This window comes from Protopterus annectens, chromosome 9.part0 (genome assembly GCF_019279795.1).
Source record: "Protopterus annectens isolate FY-2018-M chromosome 9.part0, PAN1.0, whole genome shotgun sequence".
In the NCBI taxonomy this organism is placed as follows: domain Eukaryota; kingdom Metazoa; phylum Chordata; order Ceratodontiformes; family Protopteridae; genus Protopterus; species Protopterus annectens.
Genome location: NC_056743.1, coordinates 181,763,514 through 181,784,267, shown reverse-complemented (window position 1 = coordinate 181,784,267; position 20,754 = coordinate 181,763,514). Strand labels below are relative to the sequence as shown.

Here is a 20,754-nt window from a genome sequence, read left to right as displayed (position 1 = left end):
GCCGAAATCCATGTTTAGTAGGAGAGATAAACTGGTTGTTAAGCAGGTATGGCATAAGTTGGTGGTGTATACATTTCTCAAGTATTTTAGCTAGTGGAGGGCAGGATGGCTATGGGGCAACAGTTGGTGAGGTCGGTGGAAGTACTACTTTTATGGAGGAGGATAATATAGGAGGTCTTCCAGATGGGTGGCATTGAGGTTTCGGAGATAAATCTGTTTAGAAGGATGGACATAGGGAAAGCAAGTTCATTGGCAACCAACTGAAGGTATTCAGCAAGTATCCCATCAGCTGTTAGTGTAGTAGATTTAAGTTTGGATAGCAACCTTTTGACATAGTTGGTAGGGATGGGTTGAAAGTGGATGATTGTTTTGGGTCTATCTACGGGTTCTGGGTAATTAATGGTGGTGGATGTGGGCTGTTTTTGAACAAGATTAGAAACAGTTACTATGAAGTATTTGTTAAACATGTCTGGTATATTTGTGATTTCACTGGTGGAGTTTGGAGGTGGGGTGGAGGGTCTACCAAGGTGGAGTAGTTTGTTTATTCCTGCCCAGAATTTCTTAGGGTTGTTTTGTAGCTGGAGGAAATAATTATTTTTATTGAAGAGAACTGCTTTTTGTCTAATTTCTACGTTTTTGGAATTGTTCCTTAGCTGCTGTTTTTTTGTGGTTCTCCAGTGATATCAGGCTTTGTTCCTTTCTGATATTCTACTTTCAGTCTCTCTGGTAAGCCAGGGGGGCTGTTTTCATTTGTGTTTAGTGGTCCGAGCTGGAGCGTGGAGATTTAGGATTTCTAGCAAAGTGTCACTGAAATGGGTTATGGTGTTTTCTAGTGGTAGTACTTTTAGTATGTTCCAGTTATGGTGCTTTAGCTCGAGTTTAAATTTGTTGGGAGTTAAAATTTATTTGTGTTACGGGCTGTTTGTAATATGGGGGTAGGGTTGGGCCTGGGTTTTGAATTTTAGCAAGAAGGTGGGTTGAACAAAAAGCATCATAGTTATAAGAATTGTTGCTTCTAGTTTTCTGCAAATACGCATCTTTGCTACGTAAAATCGGCTTAAACTTACTTGCGTTGCCTGAAGAAACATCTTAACTCTAACTCTACCAGTAAGTTGATCGAATGTTAGCTTACAGCCATTGATTTTAAACTGTTCAATTCAACTAAAAAAAAAAAAGCCTGACAGAAGAAATTAGCTTCAACAACCTGCTTTTCTTTTGATGGGAGGAATGGCAACTATATGCTGGAAAAAGCTGGTTTATGAAATAAGATGGACTGGAAACATTGACAATGTTTGTCTTTAAAAAACCAAAACATCAAGTAATGAATACTGTCCTACAAACAATAACAAAAAACTTAAAAATGATCAGATGTCTATTCTAAATGCCTAAAAAAAATCAATACAACTCTTGTGAAGTGGCTAACTACTACTTCTTCTTTCGGCTGCTCCCGTTAGGGGTCGCCACAGCAGATCAACTGTTTCCATTTCCTCCTGTCCTCTGCATCTTGCTCTGTCACACCAACCACTTGCATATCCTCTCTCACCACATCCATAAACCTTATCTTAGGCCTTCCTCTTTTCCTGTTACCTGCTAGCTTCATCCTTAGCATCTTTTTCCCAATATACTCTGCAACCCTCCTCAGCACATGTCCAAACCAATGTAATCTTGCCTCTCTGGCTTTGTCTCCAAACCTTCCAACCTGGGTCAACCCTCTAATATACTTATTCCTAATCCTGACCATCCCCGTCACACCCAGTGCAAATCTTAACATCTTCAACTCAGCCACGTCAAGCTCTGACTCCTGCCTTTTTGTCAATGCCACTGTCTCCAACCCGTATAACATAGCTGATCTCACTACCCTCTTGTAGACCTTCCCTTTCACTCTTACTGGTATTCGTCTGTCACAAATTACTCATGACACTCTTCTCCTCCCAATCCATCCTGCCTGTACTCTCTTCTTCACCTCTCTTCCACACTCACCATTTCTCTGAACTGTTGATCCCAAGTACTTAAACTCATTCACCTTCGCCACCTCTACTCCCTGCATCCTCACCATTCCTCTATCCTTCCTCTCATTCACACACACATATATTCTTAGTCCTGCTGACCTTCATTCCTCTTCTCCCTAGAGCATATCTCCACCTTTCCAGGGTCTCCTCCACCTGTTCCCTACTCTCACTACAGATCACAATGTCATCTGCAAACATCATAGTCCACGGGGACTCCTGTCTGATCTCGTCTGTCAACCTGTCCATCACCATTGCAAATAAGAAAGGGCTCAGAGCTGATCCTTGATGTAATCCCACCTCCACCTTAAACGCATCCGTCACTCCCACGGCAGACCTCACCACTGTCACACTACCCTCGTACATATCTTGTACCACTCTTAAATACTTCTCTGACACTCCTGACTTCCTCATACAATACCACAACTCCTCTCTAGGCACCCTGTCATATGCTTTCTTTAAATCCACAGACATAATGCAACTCCTTCTGACCTTCTCTGTACTTCTCCATCAACACTCTCAGAGCAAACATCACATCTGTAGTGCTCTTTCCTGGCATGAAACCATACTGCTGATCACTAATCATCACCTCCCTTCTTAACCTAGCTTCCACTACTTTTTCCCATAACTTCATGCTGTGACTTATCAGTTTAATCCCTCTGTAGTTACTCCAGCTCTGCACATCACCCTTATTCTTAAAAGTACTTTTTCTCCATTCCTCAGGCATCCTCTCACTTTCCAAGATTTCATTAAACAATCTAGTTAAAAACTCCACTGCCATTTCACCTAAACACCTCCATGCTTCCACAGGTATGTCATCTGGACCAACAGCCTTTCCATTCTTCATCCTCTTCATAGCTATCCTTACTTCCTCCTTGCTAATCCAGTGCAGTTCATGATTCACTATCCGCACATCATCCAACCTGCTCTCCCTCTCATTCTCTTCATTCATCAACCCCTCAAAGTACTCTTTCCATCTGCTCAACACACTCTCCTCGCTTGTGAGTACATTTCCCTCATTATCCTTTATCTCTCTTACCTGCTGCACATCTTTACTAGCTCGGTCCCTCTGTCTAGCCAATCGGTACAGGTGCTTTTCTCCCTCCTTAGTGTCCAACGTTTTATACAACTCTTCATACGCCTTATCCTTAGTCACCTCTCTCTTTGCCATGCACCTCATCTCCTTATACTCTTGTCTACTTTCTTCACCTCTTTGACAATCCCACTTCTTCTTCATCAACCTCTTTCTCTGTATACTCTCCTGTACTTCTTCATTCCACCACCAGGTCTCCTTGTCCTCCTTCCTCTTTACAGATGTCACACCTAGCACCCCTCTAGCCATCTCTCTTACTAGCTCTGCTGTAGTTACCCAGCTATTCAGTAACTCTTCCTGCCACTGAGTGCCTGTCTTAACTCTTCCCTGAACATCACCTCACAATTATCCTTTTTCAATTTCCACCATTTGATCCTTGGTGCTGCCCTCACACTCATTCTCCTCTTCTTGATCACCAATGTCATCCTACAAACCACCATCCTATGCTGCCTAACTACACTTTCCCCTGCCACCACTTTACAGTCTCCAATCTCCTTCAGATTAGCCCTTCTACATAAGATATAATCCACCTGCTTGCATCTTCCTCCACTCTTGTATGTCAACCTATGCTCCTCCCTCTTGTTAAAATACGTATTCATCACAGCCATGTCCATCCTTTTCGCAAAATCCACTACCATCTGACCTTCTGCATTCCTTTGCTTAACACCATACCTACCCATCACTTCCTCGTCCCCTCTGTTCCCTTCACCAACATGCCCATTGAAATCTGCTCCAATCACCAGTCTCTCACCCTTGGGTACAGTCATCACCACTTCATCCAACTCACTCCAAAATTTTTCTTTCTCATCCATCGCACACCCAACTTGTGGAGCATATGCACTAACATTCATCATTACACCATCAATTTCCAGCTTCATAAACATCACTCTATCTGACACTCTTTTCACCTCCAAAACACTCTTAGCATACTCTTCCTTCAGGATAATGCCTACGCCATTTCTCCTCCCATCCACTACAGCATTAAAAAGTAATTTTGGTTATCTCAATTACAAAGAAATATTGGACATACAATGATTCAAAATTCTTTTTCCTTATGAACAAAAACTAAATAAGCATAAATGGGTGCTAAATCTGCTCACATTGTGATCCTGGTGTGTTGACAGAAATATTCACCCTAAAAAGAACACAAAGGGGTCAGACCCATTAATGTCTCAATAAGTATAATAGTGATGGTGTCCAGAACTTCATAGATGTCCATGAACCATTCCACTCCAGTAATATGAGGAATAATTGCATACAAATTTGAATGTCCCTACTACTAACATAACTTAATCAGAATATACAATAATAGACAAACAATGTAGAAAATACCAAGAGAACTTAACTACATGAGGGTAATTGTCCAAATCATTCTAGAGCTTTCTGTTAAAGAAAAGAGCCAGTGGCTCACTACCATAGCTTTCAGTTAGGATTTTTCATAATTTCTTAATTACTTTCACTACTTCTTCCCCAATCCCACCTGCCTCTGCTATCTTTCACAGTGCCTTAATGGCTCACCCTGTCAAATGCTTTTGCCGTGAGATGTAAAGGAGAATTGTTCACATCTTTGTGAATTTTAGGGACACCAACGATGTTAGGCACCACAGGATAAGTAAAGTGAAGAAAATTAAATAAATCAGGGTAAACAATGGTTATGCTAGAAGATTGCTCTGAATAAATTTGATGTTGGCATATGCGATGGTGATACTATTCTTAGATACACTCAAGTAGAGAATGCTATCAGATAACAGGTTTTGGTACTTACGTATTATCGCAACCAGATTTTGCGACATGATATGCTTTCTTGTCTTTTACTAAAACAACAACAAATAAGTGTAATCGGGAAGGATAAACTGTTAAAAAGTTTGCAAAGATATTGATGGTGGGTTTGTAGAACGATTAAGGGTTAAAATTTTAGGATGTGTGGGTAGCTTGCTGTAAAGATGTCAAGCGATGAATTCAGAAATCGCAGTGGTTCCGTGTATACGTATGCTGGCCTGAAAGGAGTGTGAGAGTTAGCATACAATGTTATATACACGCATAGTTCAAACGAATTAGATGCTTTCGTATTGTGCAACGGATTACTTTTAGTGCTGTTCTTGTGTGGAAAAGATTGTTTTTCAGCTTTACCCTGTTCTGTTTGGATGTATTAGTGAAAAGAAGAAACGGGACACATGCAATTTATGTTAGGTAAACTCTATTTCTTATAGCTTTACAAACAGTTCTGAAGAAACTTTAGAATAGAAGCTTGTCAAGAAAAAGAGGAAAGGGTTTACAAACATTTGTAAGTAGTAGTACTGCTTTGGTTTTATGTTGTGATGCTTCTATTCTCAGGGCAAAGGCTGACTGAATGCCATCGATTGTCCTATGTTACGGCTCAACAGATGTGGATTTCTAGGAAAGACTTTGCCAAAGTTTGTAAGAAGTAGACAGTACTGTTTTGCTTTTATGCTGTGATGCTTCTGCTCTCATGGTAAAGGCTGACTGAATGTCATTGATTTTCCTATGTGTTACGGCTCAACAGATGTGGATTGCTAAGTCCCTGTTGTAATGTTTTTCTGTATGTGTAGAAAGCTCAGAAGATATAGATTGCTCAGTTGCTGATGTACTGTTTTTCTATGTAGGAAGCTCAGAAGATGTGGACTGCTTAATGCATTTGAAGTAGAAAAGGAGTTGCTTAACTGATATGAGATGCTGGCGGTAAAGGGGAAACCTATTTTCAAACCTTATTTTTTCAGCCGTCTAACTGATAAATCTTCCTAAAAACACAAAACATTAAAGAAAACAGGTTTCTGAGCCTTTTAATGCTTTCTTGGTGCCACTTCACACAACTAGAAGCAACCAGCATTACCGCGAAAATCTGATTGCAATAATACGCAAGTACCCAGGTTTCTTATTTTAGCAGCATAATCTAAGTAGTTCAGGCTTCATGACTCTGGCAGCCCTGTCTCTAGAATCCCCAACATGACTGTACATTCAGCATGAGACAGATTGAAGAATTTCCTGTTGCGTCTAGAGGAACATTATTTTCTAATATCAGATTCATATACATTTTTGAGTGTATTAAAAAGAGAGTGTAAAGGTGGATTAAATTAAGTGGATCTTTTAAAACAAAACTTATTAGTGGAAACAAGAGTTCTGACTACTGAAAAATAAAAGCAAGTTCAACTTATGTTAGTCCATCTTCAAATCACTGAAAGTGACAGCTAAGTCTGAAAAGTCCCATAGAAAAGTTCTAACATGAAAGGAATTAACTGGTAGAAGTCTTGTGAGCTGCAATCAGGATGTTTTTGACAGGAGAAGAAAGCCCAGGAGTCCTGGCTATTATGGAAATTGGAGCAGCCTCTGTTTGTCGATGTACCAGACTACTGACATATTGTCTGTCTGTATGGCAATAGTCCCGGGAGGAAGAAAGGCATAGAGAGCTTTTAAGGCCAAAAGCACTGCACACATCTCCAGGACATTGTTATGCAGACTGGTCTCCAGAGCAGACAACATGCCTTGGACCTTCCTTCCCCATGCAGTGCCCCCTCCCCACCCGAGCAGGGAGGTATCCATAGTCACCGTGACCGCAGGAGAAGAAAGAACAAATGGGCAACCCAAAAGGAGGTCCAGGGATTGGAACCAGCAAAGAAGGAGAGTCCCTTCAAACACAAGACAATCAAACAGGTTGTGACAAGGGAAGGTCTTGCTAGGACATGGAGGCGCACAGTTAAAATAAGGGTGATCAAGGCTGCCATGGACCCCAATGCCTGAAGAACCAAGTCCGCTGGGGGAAACTAAGCATGAAGAATGTACTGCACATGATGACAAAGTGATAACAGTCTGTCTGGAGGCAAGAACACATTGCCCTGTGTAGTGTCTAGATGGGCATTTATGAAATCCAACACCTGAATCGGTGCTAGCTAAAACTTGCGATTTATTGTAACACCCAGGGACGGGGCTATATGGAGAAGATAATCCCTGGCCCGAGTCAGTCGATGCCTGGAGGGAATTGTCCAGGTAGGGATAGACATTAAATCCCTGCAGCCACAGATCAGATGCCACTACCACCATCACTCTGGTAGACACCCAGGGGGCAGTGGTGAGTCCAAAGGAGAGCACTCTGAACTGAAAATGATTGGCTCCCAGCCGGAAGTGGAGGAGCATCTCTCCATCTTGATATGGTAGTATGCATCCTGGAGGTCCACTGAGCACATCCAGTCATTCATCTGCAGAAACGGCAGAATTAAGAGTGACCATCCAAAACTTCATCTTGGAAATGGACAGGTTCAGGGTTGAAAGATCTAGGATAATTCTTAAAGTCCCCAGTGTTCATTGGTACCAAAAAGAACCTGGAATAAATGCTTGATCTGGACTGGTCTGGATGACTTGTTTTTTGAGCAGCTTGGCGATTTCTACGGCTGCCTCCTCCTACTGACCAGGTGGTATGTCTGGGAGGTGTTTCAGCAGAGAGGGAAGATGAAGAAAGGGGATACAGCAATCTGGATATGATCTGCAGCACCCAATGATCATTTGCAATAGACTCCCAGGCTATTGGGTGCAACGATGCACACTCCCAACTGCTTCCAGAGATGAGCACACAGTCGGGCAATCCCTCAGGATTGCTGGAAGGATCTGTCCGGGAAAGAATCCAGAGACCCTTGTTTTTTTGGACCCCCTCTGACACAAAGGCGATGTCTGTCATATTCTCCTCTGCCCCTGGAGGAAGACGAATCCTGAGCGCCCTGGGGAGAACCCTGAGACATCCGGAACCACAACTTCTCGACCCCATTCTGAGTCATGAAAATAATCTTTGTGGGGTGGAGAAGCGGATCCCAATGGCAGACAAGGTCTTCCCTTACTTCTCGCTCTGGGTTAATGTGTCATGAATCATTTTTCCAAACAAGGTGGAACTATCGTAGGAAGAGTTCATGAAAGATGACTTGAAGACCTCCGAAAAAGCACAAAGGCGGAGCCAGCCGTGCCGCTAAATGGCCACACCTGTCCCCGCAGCCCTAGTGGCACCCTCGGTAGCATGGGAGAGAAGCCTCATGGAAGTGCTTGAAATAGCAGTGAGAGTGGCCATGGGGATGGAGAAAGCCTTCCTCCTCTGCCAACATGGACTCTGAGGTAGACTCAGCAACCTCCTTGACCAAGTCCCACTGCAGTCTGATTACATGTGCCAAATAATTCAGCGCACGTAAGGCAAAAGTGGCTGAAATGTATACCCGCTTCCCACTGCCCTAGACTCCTTGTCTGGAGGGTGGACAGAGGAGCTCTCCTGAGCCAGCTCCTTCTTAGTGGCTGCCACAACCACCATGGCATCGAATGGGGACCCCCTTGGACCAATGGGGCTTGTCTGATGGGGCGCTTAACACCTTGACTGAGCACTTGGGGATGGTCTCAACCATGTCCAGTTCCTTCCATGCCCTACTGGAGATGACATCCACTAAGGGATTCACAGGGGAGGACAACCAGGAGGTAGAAGGTCCTGTGCCAAACACCTCCAGAAATACCAACTTGTCAGGTTTGGGCTTGAGGGTAGACCACTCACTGCATTGGTGAAGGATTTCAATCATGTCCCCCAAAAAAGACATATTCTGGGGGTGATCAGGGGGAGCCCTCCACTTCCTCCAAGTCTGTACTGTCAGCAAGGGACTCCAGAGGGGAGTCTAAATGCCTCCTCTTGCAAGTATGCTTCCAAGGGGGTTCCTTGGGGGGAAACGCTGTGGAGGATTCAGAAGCTTCAGGGAGTTCCTGGATCGCAAACCTCCTGGGGTGAAATGGCAACAGGCTGTCCCCTGAGGGGACAGGATGGAAGACTCCAGCCCAGAAAGAGAGGGAGCCAGGGTGGAATCAGAGGATGAGTGTGTCAAGACTCTTGAAGGAGCCGAGAGGACCCTCTCCATCACCTTAAACGCCGAAGGCAAGTGGATCCCTGAAGGCAGAACAGCCGGGGCTGAGGCTGGAGGCTGCCTGTCCACTGCCCTTGGTGCCGAGAGGGAAACCAGAGCCAAACCTCCTGGTACCAAATCCCTGAGGGGAAGGAATGACTCTGAAAGCCTCAAAGTCAAAACCATTCCCTCCGATTCTACACAGAAGCTATGCCTCTTGAGTGTTGGTCCGCTCTGAAAACTTCAGAGCCGAACCACTCAAGGTAACTGTCAGGGTCAAGGTACCAGGGGCCATCAGCGCCGACTCCTCAACACCCGGGAACCTCAGACCCAGGGGCTCCAAAACCGAGGGTTGGATCAGAGAAGGAGAAGGAGAAAAAGGGAAGAAAACAGACTGCATGCTCCCAGCCCTGGAAGGTGATGGAGAAGGCAAGACTCCCAAATGAATCTCGGCCCGAAGAAACTTCATCATCCTGTCCACCTCGGCTTCGGACAGGCTCTAAGTGGACCGGACTGAAGAAGCCAATGTCCCCAGCCGAGAATGATGCCAAGGAGAGGTAGTGGCTGGGGACTGAGCCCAGAGGATTTCGGCTCCAGGGAGAAGCACGGAGCAGAGGAGAACTCCAGCTCGGATCTGGCTGAGACTTGGAGGGAGGCTCGGCCGAAGATCACTCTGGAGACCTCTTCTTAGACTGATCCCTCTCTTCTGAATGGGCCTTCTCTCCATCCCCGGACTTCTTAGCGGGAGTTAAGAGTCCCAGAAGCCGGGACGGAAGAAGAGGCCTCTGCAAGAGGTGGGAGAAGACTCTTAAAAATAATATTGTTCCTCTTGTTGAACAAAGTGTGGGGGTTGAAACCCATGCGAATAGAACAGGAGATATCCAAATGGGAAATTCCCAAACAGACTATACACAGAGTGTGGGCATCGGAAGATGGAAGCTTATCCCACACACTGCACACTTCCTAAATCCTGGCTTAGGAGTGTCAGCCATGGGAAGGAAGCCCCCCCCACCCACAACACACACACGGTAGGAAGGAAAGTTTTTTTTTTTTTAAACAAAGACTGACAACGGGAAGCAGATATAAGAAGGTAGGGAAAAGAAGGTAGATGAAAGGGAGAGAAAAAAAGAGAGATAAACCCCCCAAAAAAGAACCCTTACATGCTAATGGAGCTTGGAGCAGTGGAAAACCTGTGCTGTTCAATGCGAGCAGCAAACAAGATCTGAGGGTTGGAGGGAGAGTGGGGCATTATAGGTAGGGGAGGAGCTTGGACTTTGGATGCGATGCTGGAGTATATGTCCGAATTGAAAACAACTTCAGATCTTAGTGTGTGTGTGTGTGTGTGTGTGTGTGTGTGTGTGTGCGTGCACGCGAGCATTTTTACTTTAAGCACATGAAATGTTACTGATGTTTACAAGCCTCATAAAACTGGATGTAACAGTAAAACTTTCTTAAATTATGCTTTTGAACCTAGACAAGTTACAAAGAAAGGCGGTAACATTATTAATTAAAGTCTCAGAAGCAAATATGAACATTCACTTATGTTATAAGAGAACACTGAATTTGCTTTTTAGTTTTTTATTTTTAAGATCGTAAATCCTTGAATAGCATAAATGATTTCTACAGAAAACAAATTAATTTCAAGCACTCTGTATAGGCAGGAAGACACAAGGAATAGACTGTGCATTTGAGGGAAGCTCTCCACTGGATATTGGTAGCATACATGCCAATCAGGATGGCCTGCATTAGCCTAATGTGACTCTGGACTGGTTGACAGCATATGGGTATGGGTGATTACCCATTTTACTTATAGGTTCATAGGTAGGTACTAGGCTATCTGCCTGAAGGCATTAACAAGCCTAGCCAGAATGTGTTGGCTTTCACCACCCCCTTAGATTAGTTCCCTGTGCTTCTGTCTAGCACAGCCACTGAAGTGATCCCCGGGATAAACTTTCTGTTTCCCATCCACTCATCAAGGTTTCTCTTGAAGAGTGCTAGCGAGGAGCTCTGCCTAATGTAGAATGGAATCTTGTTCCAAAGCATGGGAAGTCTCTGGGACAGGAATCTATCCATCCAGCAAATCCTATTTTATTGTTGCGGTGAGGTTTAGATCCCTAGAGCGTGTGGCTCGAGGGGATAAGGTTCTCTTTAGGTGGAGCATGCCCATCAATTCTGGGTTGGACATGGCCTTGTATGTCAGGCAGAGATCACCTCTGAGCAGGCAGTATGCGACGGAGTACAGCTGGAGTTTCTTCAGTAAAGCTGCATAGGGCATCTGCTTGAGGCCAATAATCCTCTTGGTGAGGTACTTCTCTGGTCTTTCCAGCTATTGCAGGTATCTTGTAAGGTGCATCCCAAATGGGGCGTTGTACTCTATGATGGGTCTGATGAGTGACGTCTTTTGATCTGGATGCAAACCCTTTTGTGATTAGGTGGGCCACATTGAAGGATTTTCTAACCACTTTGGCAATGTGATTATCAAAGGAGAGATTACTATCTACTTGGGTCCCCAGATCCCTTATTACATTTTCCGTATTTAGAGGACTACCACCTATGTGATAGTTTGTGGGTACTTTGTTATTTCCAAAGGGAATAACTATGCACTTTTTGGCATTTAGCTTGAGGCCATGATTTTGACACCAGGTATCCGTCTCAGTGAGACCCTTTTGGAGGATGTCTGTGTCAGCCGGTGAGTCAATTATAGCCCCTAGTTTGCAGTCGTCTGCAAACTTGGTCAGCCATAGTCCTCCTGTGCTTGCCTGTACCTCTGAGAAGTATATGCCGAACAGGAGGGGTCTTAGGACTGAGCTCTGGGGAGCTCAACTTGTAACCGGTTTAGAGTAAGACCTAGCTCTCGCAACTCTTACTATGTGGGTTTTGTCCATGAGCCAATTGGCAACCCATCTTGTGACATAAGGGTTTATGCTCAGGCTGGTAAGCTGGTCTATAATACCAGAATGGGGAATAGTGTCGAAGGCCTTTGCGAGGTCCAGGTAGGCTGTGTGTACCACCTTTCCCTCATCTATAGCCTTGGTAACTATCTCAAAGAAGTCCACCAGGTTTAGGAGGCATGATCTGCCCTTAACAAAGCTGTAATGGGTAGGGTCCAGTGTTTGGAGGTTCCCAATGTCTCTGTTAATGAGTTCCATGATGATGCGCTCCATAGCCTTGCAGACCAAGCTAGTCAGGCTTATAGGGCGATAGTTCCCGGGGTCTGTTGTGGCTCCACCTTTGTGCAGCAGAATAACCGTTGCTGTGCACCACTCTATGGGTATGTAAGCCTGTGGAGAGGCTGAGTTTGAACAGTGTGTTTAGGTGAGGGGTTAGTTCGTCTTTGAGCTCATGTAGGACGCAGCGTGGGACACCGTCCGGTCCCACTGATGCTGTGTTTCTGGCTTTGGAGAGAGCTATTTTAACCTGAGTGTCTATGATTTCAGGGGCTCTACATTCTTCTGGTATGGTTATGGGCCCTTTTGGGGGTGAGAAGGGGGGTGAAGTTTGCAATGAACATGTCTGCCAGGATGTTGGCAATATCAGTTGGTTCAGTGTATTTTGTGCCATTCTGCACTAACTGCGAGCAGATCTGAGCACTGACACTTAGATTCTTGACATAGCTAAAGAATGCCTTGTGGTTATCTTTGGAGTCCATGGCAATTTTTTTTTCGAAGCTAGCCTTGGATGACTTTATAAGGGAACGTGGTTTCTTGCTGATACTGATCAAGGATGCCTTCCCTTCTTGGGATTTTACTCTTTTCTGTACCAGTTTCCTCCTTCTGTTGTATAGCTTGTTTATGGCAGGCCTCCACCAGACTGGTTTCCTTTTCTTGGAGTGAGTGAGTCTTGGTTTTGCTTGGGATAGCATGATCCATGCATTCTTGTAGGTGCCCATAGAATGCATTAGTAAAGGATTTTGCAGCTTGGACAGCGTTATCCTTTAGCATAAGGGCTTTGAAACTTTTCACCTCCTTCTTAAGTAATGTGAAGTTTGCTTTTGAAAAGTTTTTCACAGCGGTTTCCTTGTCCGGGGGTGAGGGTGGAATATGGATATCCAAAGTGATTTGTTTATGGTTAGATCTAACCAGAGAGGGGCTGACCTCCTGTGTGGAACACCGGTCGCCCATGTTGGTGATGACCACGTCCAATATGTTGTCACCTCTGGTGAGAGTGTTGACCAGTTGTTCCAGGGCATTTGAGTTTATAAATTCTAGGAAATGTTGGGCAAGGGAGTTAGTACTTGAGTAGCTCTTCCAGTTAATGTTTGAGTAGCTGAAATCACCTAATATTAGGGTGTTTGGTAGGACAGTACAGTTGTGTACACCTACCATAAATGTAGATGTTCGAGTGTCTTCACTGTTGCAGTCATGAATGTAGGGTTCTCCCCTGTCGGCAGGCAGCCCTCGGTCGGCCAGAATCCCAAAGTCTGGGTCCGGCGTCGGCTGTTCAACCATGCTCCCTGATGTCAGAGCGCCAGGAGTACAAAGCTGACAGCAGATACCATCTTCTCCAGTTTTTCTTGCCCCAGATGTCAGGAGTCCCAAAATGAAAAAGGTCCCATAACCTTTGCAAATACACCTCATAAGAATGGTGAAAAAAGGAACTACACAAAAGTAAACATAAGAGGGAGGGAAACCCATACTGCAACAGTGAAGACACTCGAACATCTACATTTATGGTAGGTGTATACAACTGTACTATGTTCATCTTGTTTCACTGTTGCAGTCATGACTGTAGGGTAGAATCCCAAAGCTGAAAGAAAGGGAGGTGATCATAAAGAAGAAGGGGCGGCTAGAAGGCCCTGCAAGACTGCAGAGGCAAAGCCTGCCCCAGACTTAGAGTAGAGAGGTAGATTGTAGTGCTTAGAGAAAGTATGCACTGAACTCCTAGTTGCAGCTTCCAAAATGTCTTTGGTAGGAACTCCCCTGAGGAAGGCCGCAGAAGTGGCAGCCGCTCTGGTGGAATGAGTCCGTATACTCCCTGGGATTTGCTTTCCATGGTGTGAATAACAAAATCTGATTCCATGAGCAATCCATTTAGAAATGGTCCGTTTTGAAATGGCTTTACCTTGGGAACTTGAAGCATAAGAAACAAACAATTGTTCTGATTTTCTGATGTCCTTGGTTCTATCCAGGTAAAAACGTAGTTGTCTGTGTACATCCAAGGAATGTAAGATCCTTTCCCCTTTATTTTGAGGAGTGGGGAAAAAGGTTGGCAAGTGGATAGTTTGATTTAAAGCCACTTTGGAAACCACCTTAGGCATAAAGTAGGATTAGTCCTCAAAGATACCCTGTCTTGATGAAAAATAATATAAGGTTCCACAGCCATAAGAGCTTGTAACTCTGAAACTCTCCTGGCAGAGGTTAGGGCTAACAAGATAGCTGTCTTCCAAGATAAAAACTTGATGTCAGAAGTGGCAGCAGGCTCAAAAGGAGGCAAGGTTAGTTTTTCCAAAACACAGTTGAGATCCCAAGCAGGAATGGGAGGAGATCTAGGAGGTCTTAAGTTCTTAGCTCCTCTGAGAAACTGTCTCATGAGCTGGTGGGAAAAGATGGGAGGGTCTGTATTATAATGAGCAGAAATAGCAGAGGCATGTATCTTAATGGAAGAGAAAGAGAGACCCTTATGTAAGAAATCTGTCAAGTAAAGTAAAACTAAAGGAATGTTAGGAAGAAGAGGATCAGAATCCTGAGCCTGCATCCAGGAACAAAATCTTTTCCATTTTCCTGCATAAGATTTTCTAGTGCTAGGACGTCTGGCTTCTAAAATGACATCCATAACCTGCTTGGGTAGGAAAGAAGAAATCAAAGGCCCTGGATTAACCAGGCCACCAGGCAGAGAGTTCTGACATGACAGTGTAGAACCTGACCCTGATGTTGGGACAGAAGGTTCGGAGACTGAGGTAAAACCCAAGGGGGCTCCAGGCATAGGTTTTTTAGAGTTGGATGCCAAAACTGCCGAGGCCAATTTGGAGCCAGCAAGATTATCATCTTGGGCTTGTCCTGTTTTATCTTCAATAAGACCCGTGGAAGAAGAGGAAGAGGCGGAAAGGCATATCCCGCGAGGTTCCTCCAACTGAATGACAGGGCATCCATTTTCCAAGCTTCTCTGTGGAAAGTCCTGGTGCAAAAATTCTGTAGTTGATGATTGAGATGGAATGCAAAGAGGTCTATGTGAGGACATCCCGACTGCTGTTATCATCCTGAATATTTTGGTGTCCAGCATCCATTCGTGTGGATCCGAAAGGTTTCTGCTCAGACTGTCTGCCAGGAAGTTTTGTTTCCCGGGTAGAAACTGAAGATCCAGATTGCAAGTTAGAGCTGTGTTCCATAGATCCATGGCTAGTCTGCAAAGGGGGTAGGAATGAGATCCCCCTTGCTTGTTTATGTACCACATAACTGTGTTGTTGTCTGTCTGTATTAGTAGTTATCCTGGTTGTAAAAGATTCCTGAAGGCCAATAGAGCTTTCTGAACGGCTAACATTTCCTTTAAATTGATAAGCAGGTGCTTCTGATCCTTTTTCCAAAGGCCCTACAGACAGTTGCCCTGAAAATGGGCTCCCCAAGCATAATCCGAGGTGTCCGTGGTTAAAATCTGAGTGGCAGGAGGCAGACAGAAGGGTTTCCCTTTGTTTAGAGCACATGCCCTGGACCACCAAAGAAATTCCTTTTGAAGGCAAGGAAGGACGGAGATCAGTATGTCTAAACTGTGGCAATGCTGAGACCATACACTTTTTAGGTACCACTGTATTTTCCTCATGTGTAGTGTTGTATATGGTATGAGAAGGATGCAGGAGGCCATGTAACCCAAAGCCTGCAGGAATTTCCTTGCAGATAGTTGAGTTAAAGTTGCCAATGTTTTGAAAGTTGAAGGCAGCTGTAATTGTTTTTCGGATGTCAGAAATGCCATCTGGGTTGTGGTGTTTAGAAGAGCACCCAGAAAAGTTATCTGTTGGGATGGTGTCAAATTTGACTTTTTTATGTTTACAGAGAATCCCAGGAACTTGAGGAGGTTCTGTACAAATTCTAGATGCTGGAGTAAGACATCCTTGCTGTCTGCCTGAATTAGACAATCGTCCAGATAAGGGTAAATTTGAATTCCCTTGAGTCTGCAGTAAGCTACTACTGGAGCCAGGCATTTGGTGAAGACCCTGGGCGCAGTAGACAATCCAAAGGGCAGCGCAGAGAATTGCAAGTGCCTCGATCCGGCCTTGAACCTGAGGTATTTTCTGCGATCCTGCCTGATGGGAACGTGTAAATATGCCTCCTTTAAATCCAAAGTTACCTTCCATGCATCTTTGGACAGCATTGGAAGTAGCTGCTGTAGAGTAAGCATCTTGAATTTTGGAATCTCTAGAAAGGTGTTCAAGACCGACAGATCCAGAATGGGTCTCCATGAGTTTTGCTTCCTTGGGACTAGAAAGAGCCTTGAGTAAAAAACCTTTTCCCATCTCTGAAAGTGGAACCAGTTCTATGGCATTCATAGCCAAAAGAGATTCCACCTGGTTTAAGGCCTCCGTCCACTGATGTTTTGGAAGGTCTGGCCATCCGCTTGTCCTTGGCAAGGTATGAAAATGGAATTTGTAACCTCTTAAAACCACATTCAAAACCCACTTGTCTTGGGTTATTTGAGTCCAATTTTGATAAAAAGAGTATTCCTCCGAGAAGGGCTTCCAGGCAAGAAGTTCCTGTAGCCCAACAGAAGGAGTCATTGAGTTTGTTTCCTTTGAGTTTGTGACCTGTCCTCTCCTCCCCTAGGGGTGGAAGCAGTCCACTGTCTTGGTCTATAAGAAGCTTGTGTTTGAGGCCTTCCTCTGGAGCATCTATATCTACCCCTCTGAGGCCTGTCTGAAGTGGGAAAGGACCAATTTTTTGAAGGCCAATTCCTGCTAAATCTAGGTGGCTGTACTTGTAAGAAATCTTTAACTGTTTGCATGGATTTCGCCTTATCCTCCATCTTTCTAATCACCTCTTCAGCTTTTGATCCAAACAAAACATTATGCTGCACAGGAGCATCCAATAATTTAGCCTTTACTTGTTCAGGCAAATTTTGTTCCTTTAGCCATGCATGCCTTCTAATGACTGTGCCGGAGGCCGCAGCCCTACAAGAAGCCTCCAAGGCATCAAATCCACAGTGTAAACCATGCTTCCCAACTTGTTCAGTGGCATGCAATAAGTCATGTAATTCCTTATCATCTGCACAGGCAGAAATGGAAGCAAGCTTTTGTTTTAAAACAGACAAGAGAAATTGCTGGTATTTCAGCATATGAAACTGACAGTTTAAAGCCCTAATGGACAAAGTAGCAGAAGTGTACACCTTTTTGCCCCATCTTTCTAAGGATCGAGAATCCTTTTCAGTAGGAATGGGATTTTTGGCAGAAGCGGCCTTAACTCCCTTAGGACCCTGAGAAATGTTTTCAGGGTCAGCAGAAGGGTTCTTGTATAAAAACTGGTGGGAATCAGGAACCCTGTAGTATCTATCAGGCTTAACAGCAGCAGGAGGAAAAGAGTCAGGGGTTAAGTTAGCCTCCGAAAAGGCATCATCCACAATATCCAAAACAGGAGGAATAGCCAGGGTTCTATGTTGGGGAAGAAGAAGAAAATCCCTCAGTCTTTTCTTAGATTCCGAATACTCCTGTCCTTCCCAGTGGAAATGTTCCCTCATTTCATGCAAAGTTTCCCCAAAAGAGAAATCCTCAGGGGGAGAAGCTGAAGGAATGGATTCCTCAGCATCAGAATCCTCATAAGGAGGGAAAGAATATTCCTGGTCAGAAGAAGAAACTGAGGAAACAGAAGCCTAATCAGAGGAATCATAATAAATATCCTGTCTTGGCCTTTTATCTGGAGGGGGATGTGAACCCCTAATCATAGTAAGTAAATCCTCTGCCATCTTGAGTAACTGTTTCTCTGACTTGGGAGACGGTTCAGAAGAGGCCTGTGTTGCAGTCTTTGATTTAGAAGGAATCTTTGCCTTTGCCTTTATTAGAAGCTGAGTAGGCCTGAAAACCCCTTCGGAAGCCGGTACCTGCACAGCGGCTTCGGACCCATCCGAAGGAGCATTGTCCGAAGGTCCTGCAATAGAAATATTTAAAGGCCTGGTTGGCTCCTCATGAGAGTCCATTTCGGCCATCGGTTCTGAAATGGCCGACGACAGGGGCTGCAAAAGCGCCTCACTGATAACAGCCGAACCTGAAGCTGGCTCCGCTAGTGCGCTATCATCAGATTTGGACCTTGGAGTCCTGTCTTTATCCTTGCGACGTTTGTGAACTCCGGTAGCCGGAACTGTATCCGACGACATTTTGTAGTTAAAGTGCCTACCGAAGTAATGAAAAGCAAAATTGTACCTTCGCTTAATTGTACGTTGATTAAATCTAGCACAAAAACGACAACTAGCTATGTAGTGGTCAGGGCCTAAGCAAGGAATACAGTAAGAATGAAAATCCTTATGAGGTATTTGCTTCCCACATGAAATACAATTATTAACTTTTTCTGACATCGGAGTGGAGCAAGAAAAAAGTTTCCCCAACGGGGTACTTAGCTTTGAGTGGAGAAGAAAATCTTCGGACTGAAGTTTATCAGAAAAAATCGTCAGGAGTCAGCTGACCAGCACTTGCGAACTGCTATCACCGCACGGCAAGAAAGACTGGAGAAGATGGAGTCGGCTGTCAGCTTTGTACTCCTGGCACTCTGACGTCAGGGAGCATGGTTGAACAGCTGACGCCGGACCCAGACTTTGGGATTCTGGCCGACCGAGGGCTGCCTGCCGGCAGGGGAGAACCCTACAGTCATGACTGCAACAGTGAAACACGATGAATATCTTTATGTTACCCAGTGTTTCCAAAATGTGGAATGGGGGTCCTGGGACATGGTAGGTGATCTGTAGCAAGCTACAATTTGAATTGCAGTTTTGCCCGTTGTTCGTTGCATGTGGATAATCTCTGAAGCATCGTGCTGTGCCACTAACCTGGAGGTGTGGGTATCCTTGATGAATATGGATACTCCCTTGCCTTTTGTATTTCGGTCCGGATTCTGTGGCCGAAATGTATGATATGAGTTGTAGGCTGGTAGTGCTGGGGTGCTCTCTGAAGCCTTAAACCAGGTTTCTGTTACTGCACAAATATCAATTTTCTCCATACTGAGGAGTGCCTCGAGTGCATGCATTTTGAGGTTTAGACTTCTAGCACTGAGTATTATTACCCTCAGATTTTTGTTACTTGTGCTATTTATGGCAGTGGGATTGTCTTTTGAGCCTTGCCTAAAAAAGGCACTATGGGGGTGGCAAGAGCCTTGGCCAGTATTTGAAAGCCTAAGGGTGACAGGTGCAAGCCGTCTCTAGCGAGGCAGCATGGCTTGTCGAGCATGTCATCCCAGGCAGACAGACAATGGATCCCCTTTGAATGACACCAGTAACTTAGCCAATTGTTGAAATTGATAAATTTTTCTTCATACCATGGTATCATTCTTGGTGAGGGCAGGATGCTATTTGTAGGTTGGCCAAAAGTGATTTTCAGCCGTAATAATGGACTTACTGAATGATCATGAAAATATCTTAACGGCTACTTAGTAAGGCCTTGCCTGATTGTCATATTAAATGACTGCCAACAATGTAAATACTATGCAACTATGTAGATTCCTATGTTTCAGCCAGCTGTTACTGCAGAGGGATAAAGCTCTTACTACAAACCAGATTCACTAGTGGTTTGGGCACCTAATTCAGCTGGTGAGGGGAAAGAGAGGAGTTACATGGTTAGACTGGTTCACCTTTCTTCGGGGGGAGGGGTGGGGTGCTTCTTACCAGTATAGAATCCCCTAACAGAGCCAAGTTTACAGTGGTGACTTCAAGAGTTATCCTGAGATATCACTTGCTTGTGGAAGTGAACTGCACACCCTCAGTGATCCACAAGGCATACCAAACCCTAGGTGGATTACCGGATAGGCCATTAGGAGTTAGGGGAATATAGAAAAAACCCTTTGACTCTCGATGGGTGACGTTTCCACTGTTTAGATTTTGCAGATGGGCTGTAAGACTAGCACCTCTTCAGGGAATAAATGAACTGCATTGAGAAGGTGAAGGGAATAGAACCTGCTGGTCACTGACACAGTGTGCAAAAAATAAGCAAAAAAAAATACTGTGGATGCTCACAGTTTGACCACAGATAACCAAGTTTCTTATAGAATGACCTTTTGAATTTTCAGGTTATATATGAAGGGCTAGCCAATCTGTGGTGGCAACACTGACTGTATGCGACCGTCATTGTTATCAGACACACTAACTTCATGGTAAAATGGGAGGGGGGTGATGCAGATATAAATGCATTTCACTTGGTGTTTCTTATGTTGTACTCTTAAATATTCCATGATCCTGTTAATCTGGATATCGTGGTCAAATTTCACACCCCCAATGAGACTAAATATAACACTCCACTCTTCCAGTTTAATCAATCAAAAAAAAAAAGAAAAATTACATTCTTGCATACTAACCTTTTCTTGAGTTCACTCAGCTCTTGGTTTTCTAGCTCTACTAGAACGCTTGCTCGTTCTCGTGGTGCCCCAGGAGGAACCTCTGTTCTTGCTTCATCCTGTTAACATATACATAACATGATCTGTACAGTTTTACTGTACTGTCAGGCATGACCCAAACTTACTTTCTTAGGCAAGAAAAAAGGACTGCTAAATATGTCTCAACAAAGTAACTACTTACATCCAGCTCTAGCTGCATAAATGAATTAATAAGCAGAATCACAAAGTGACTTAACAGTCTCAGCCTAAACTCTCATCACTTACAG

General features: G+C 44.4%; 1 protein-coding gene across 2 annotated transcripts in view; it reads right to left on the bottom strand.

Annotated features, from left to right (window-relative positions):
- The window catches only part of LOC122811120 (golgin subfamily B member 1-like), a 2,318,314-nt gene that overhangs the window by 125,863 nt on the left and 2,171,697 nt on the right, over positions 1-20,754 (bottom strand). For both annotated transcript variants that reach the window (XM_044082720.1, XM_044082719.1), the window contains one exon: positions 20,450-20,547. In XM_044082720.1, coding sequence (XP_043938655.1) covers positions 20,450-20,547 — 98 coding nt within the window. The remainder of the gene's footprint in view (positions 1-20,449; positions 20,548-20,754) is intronic.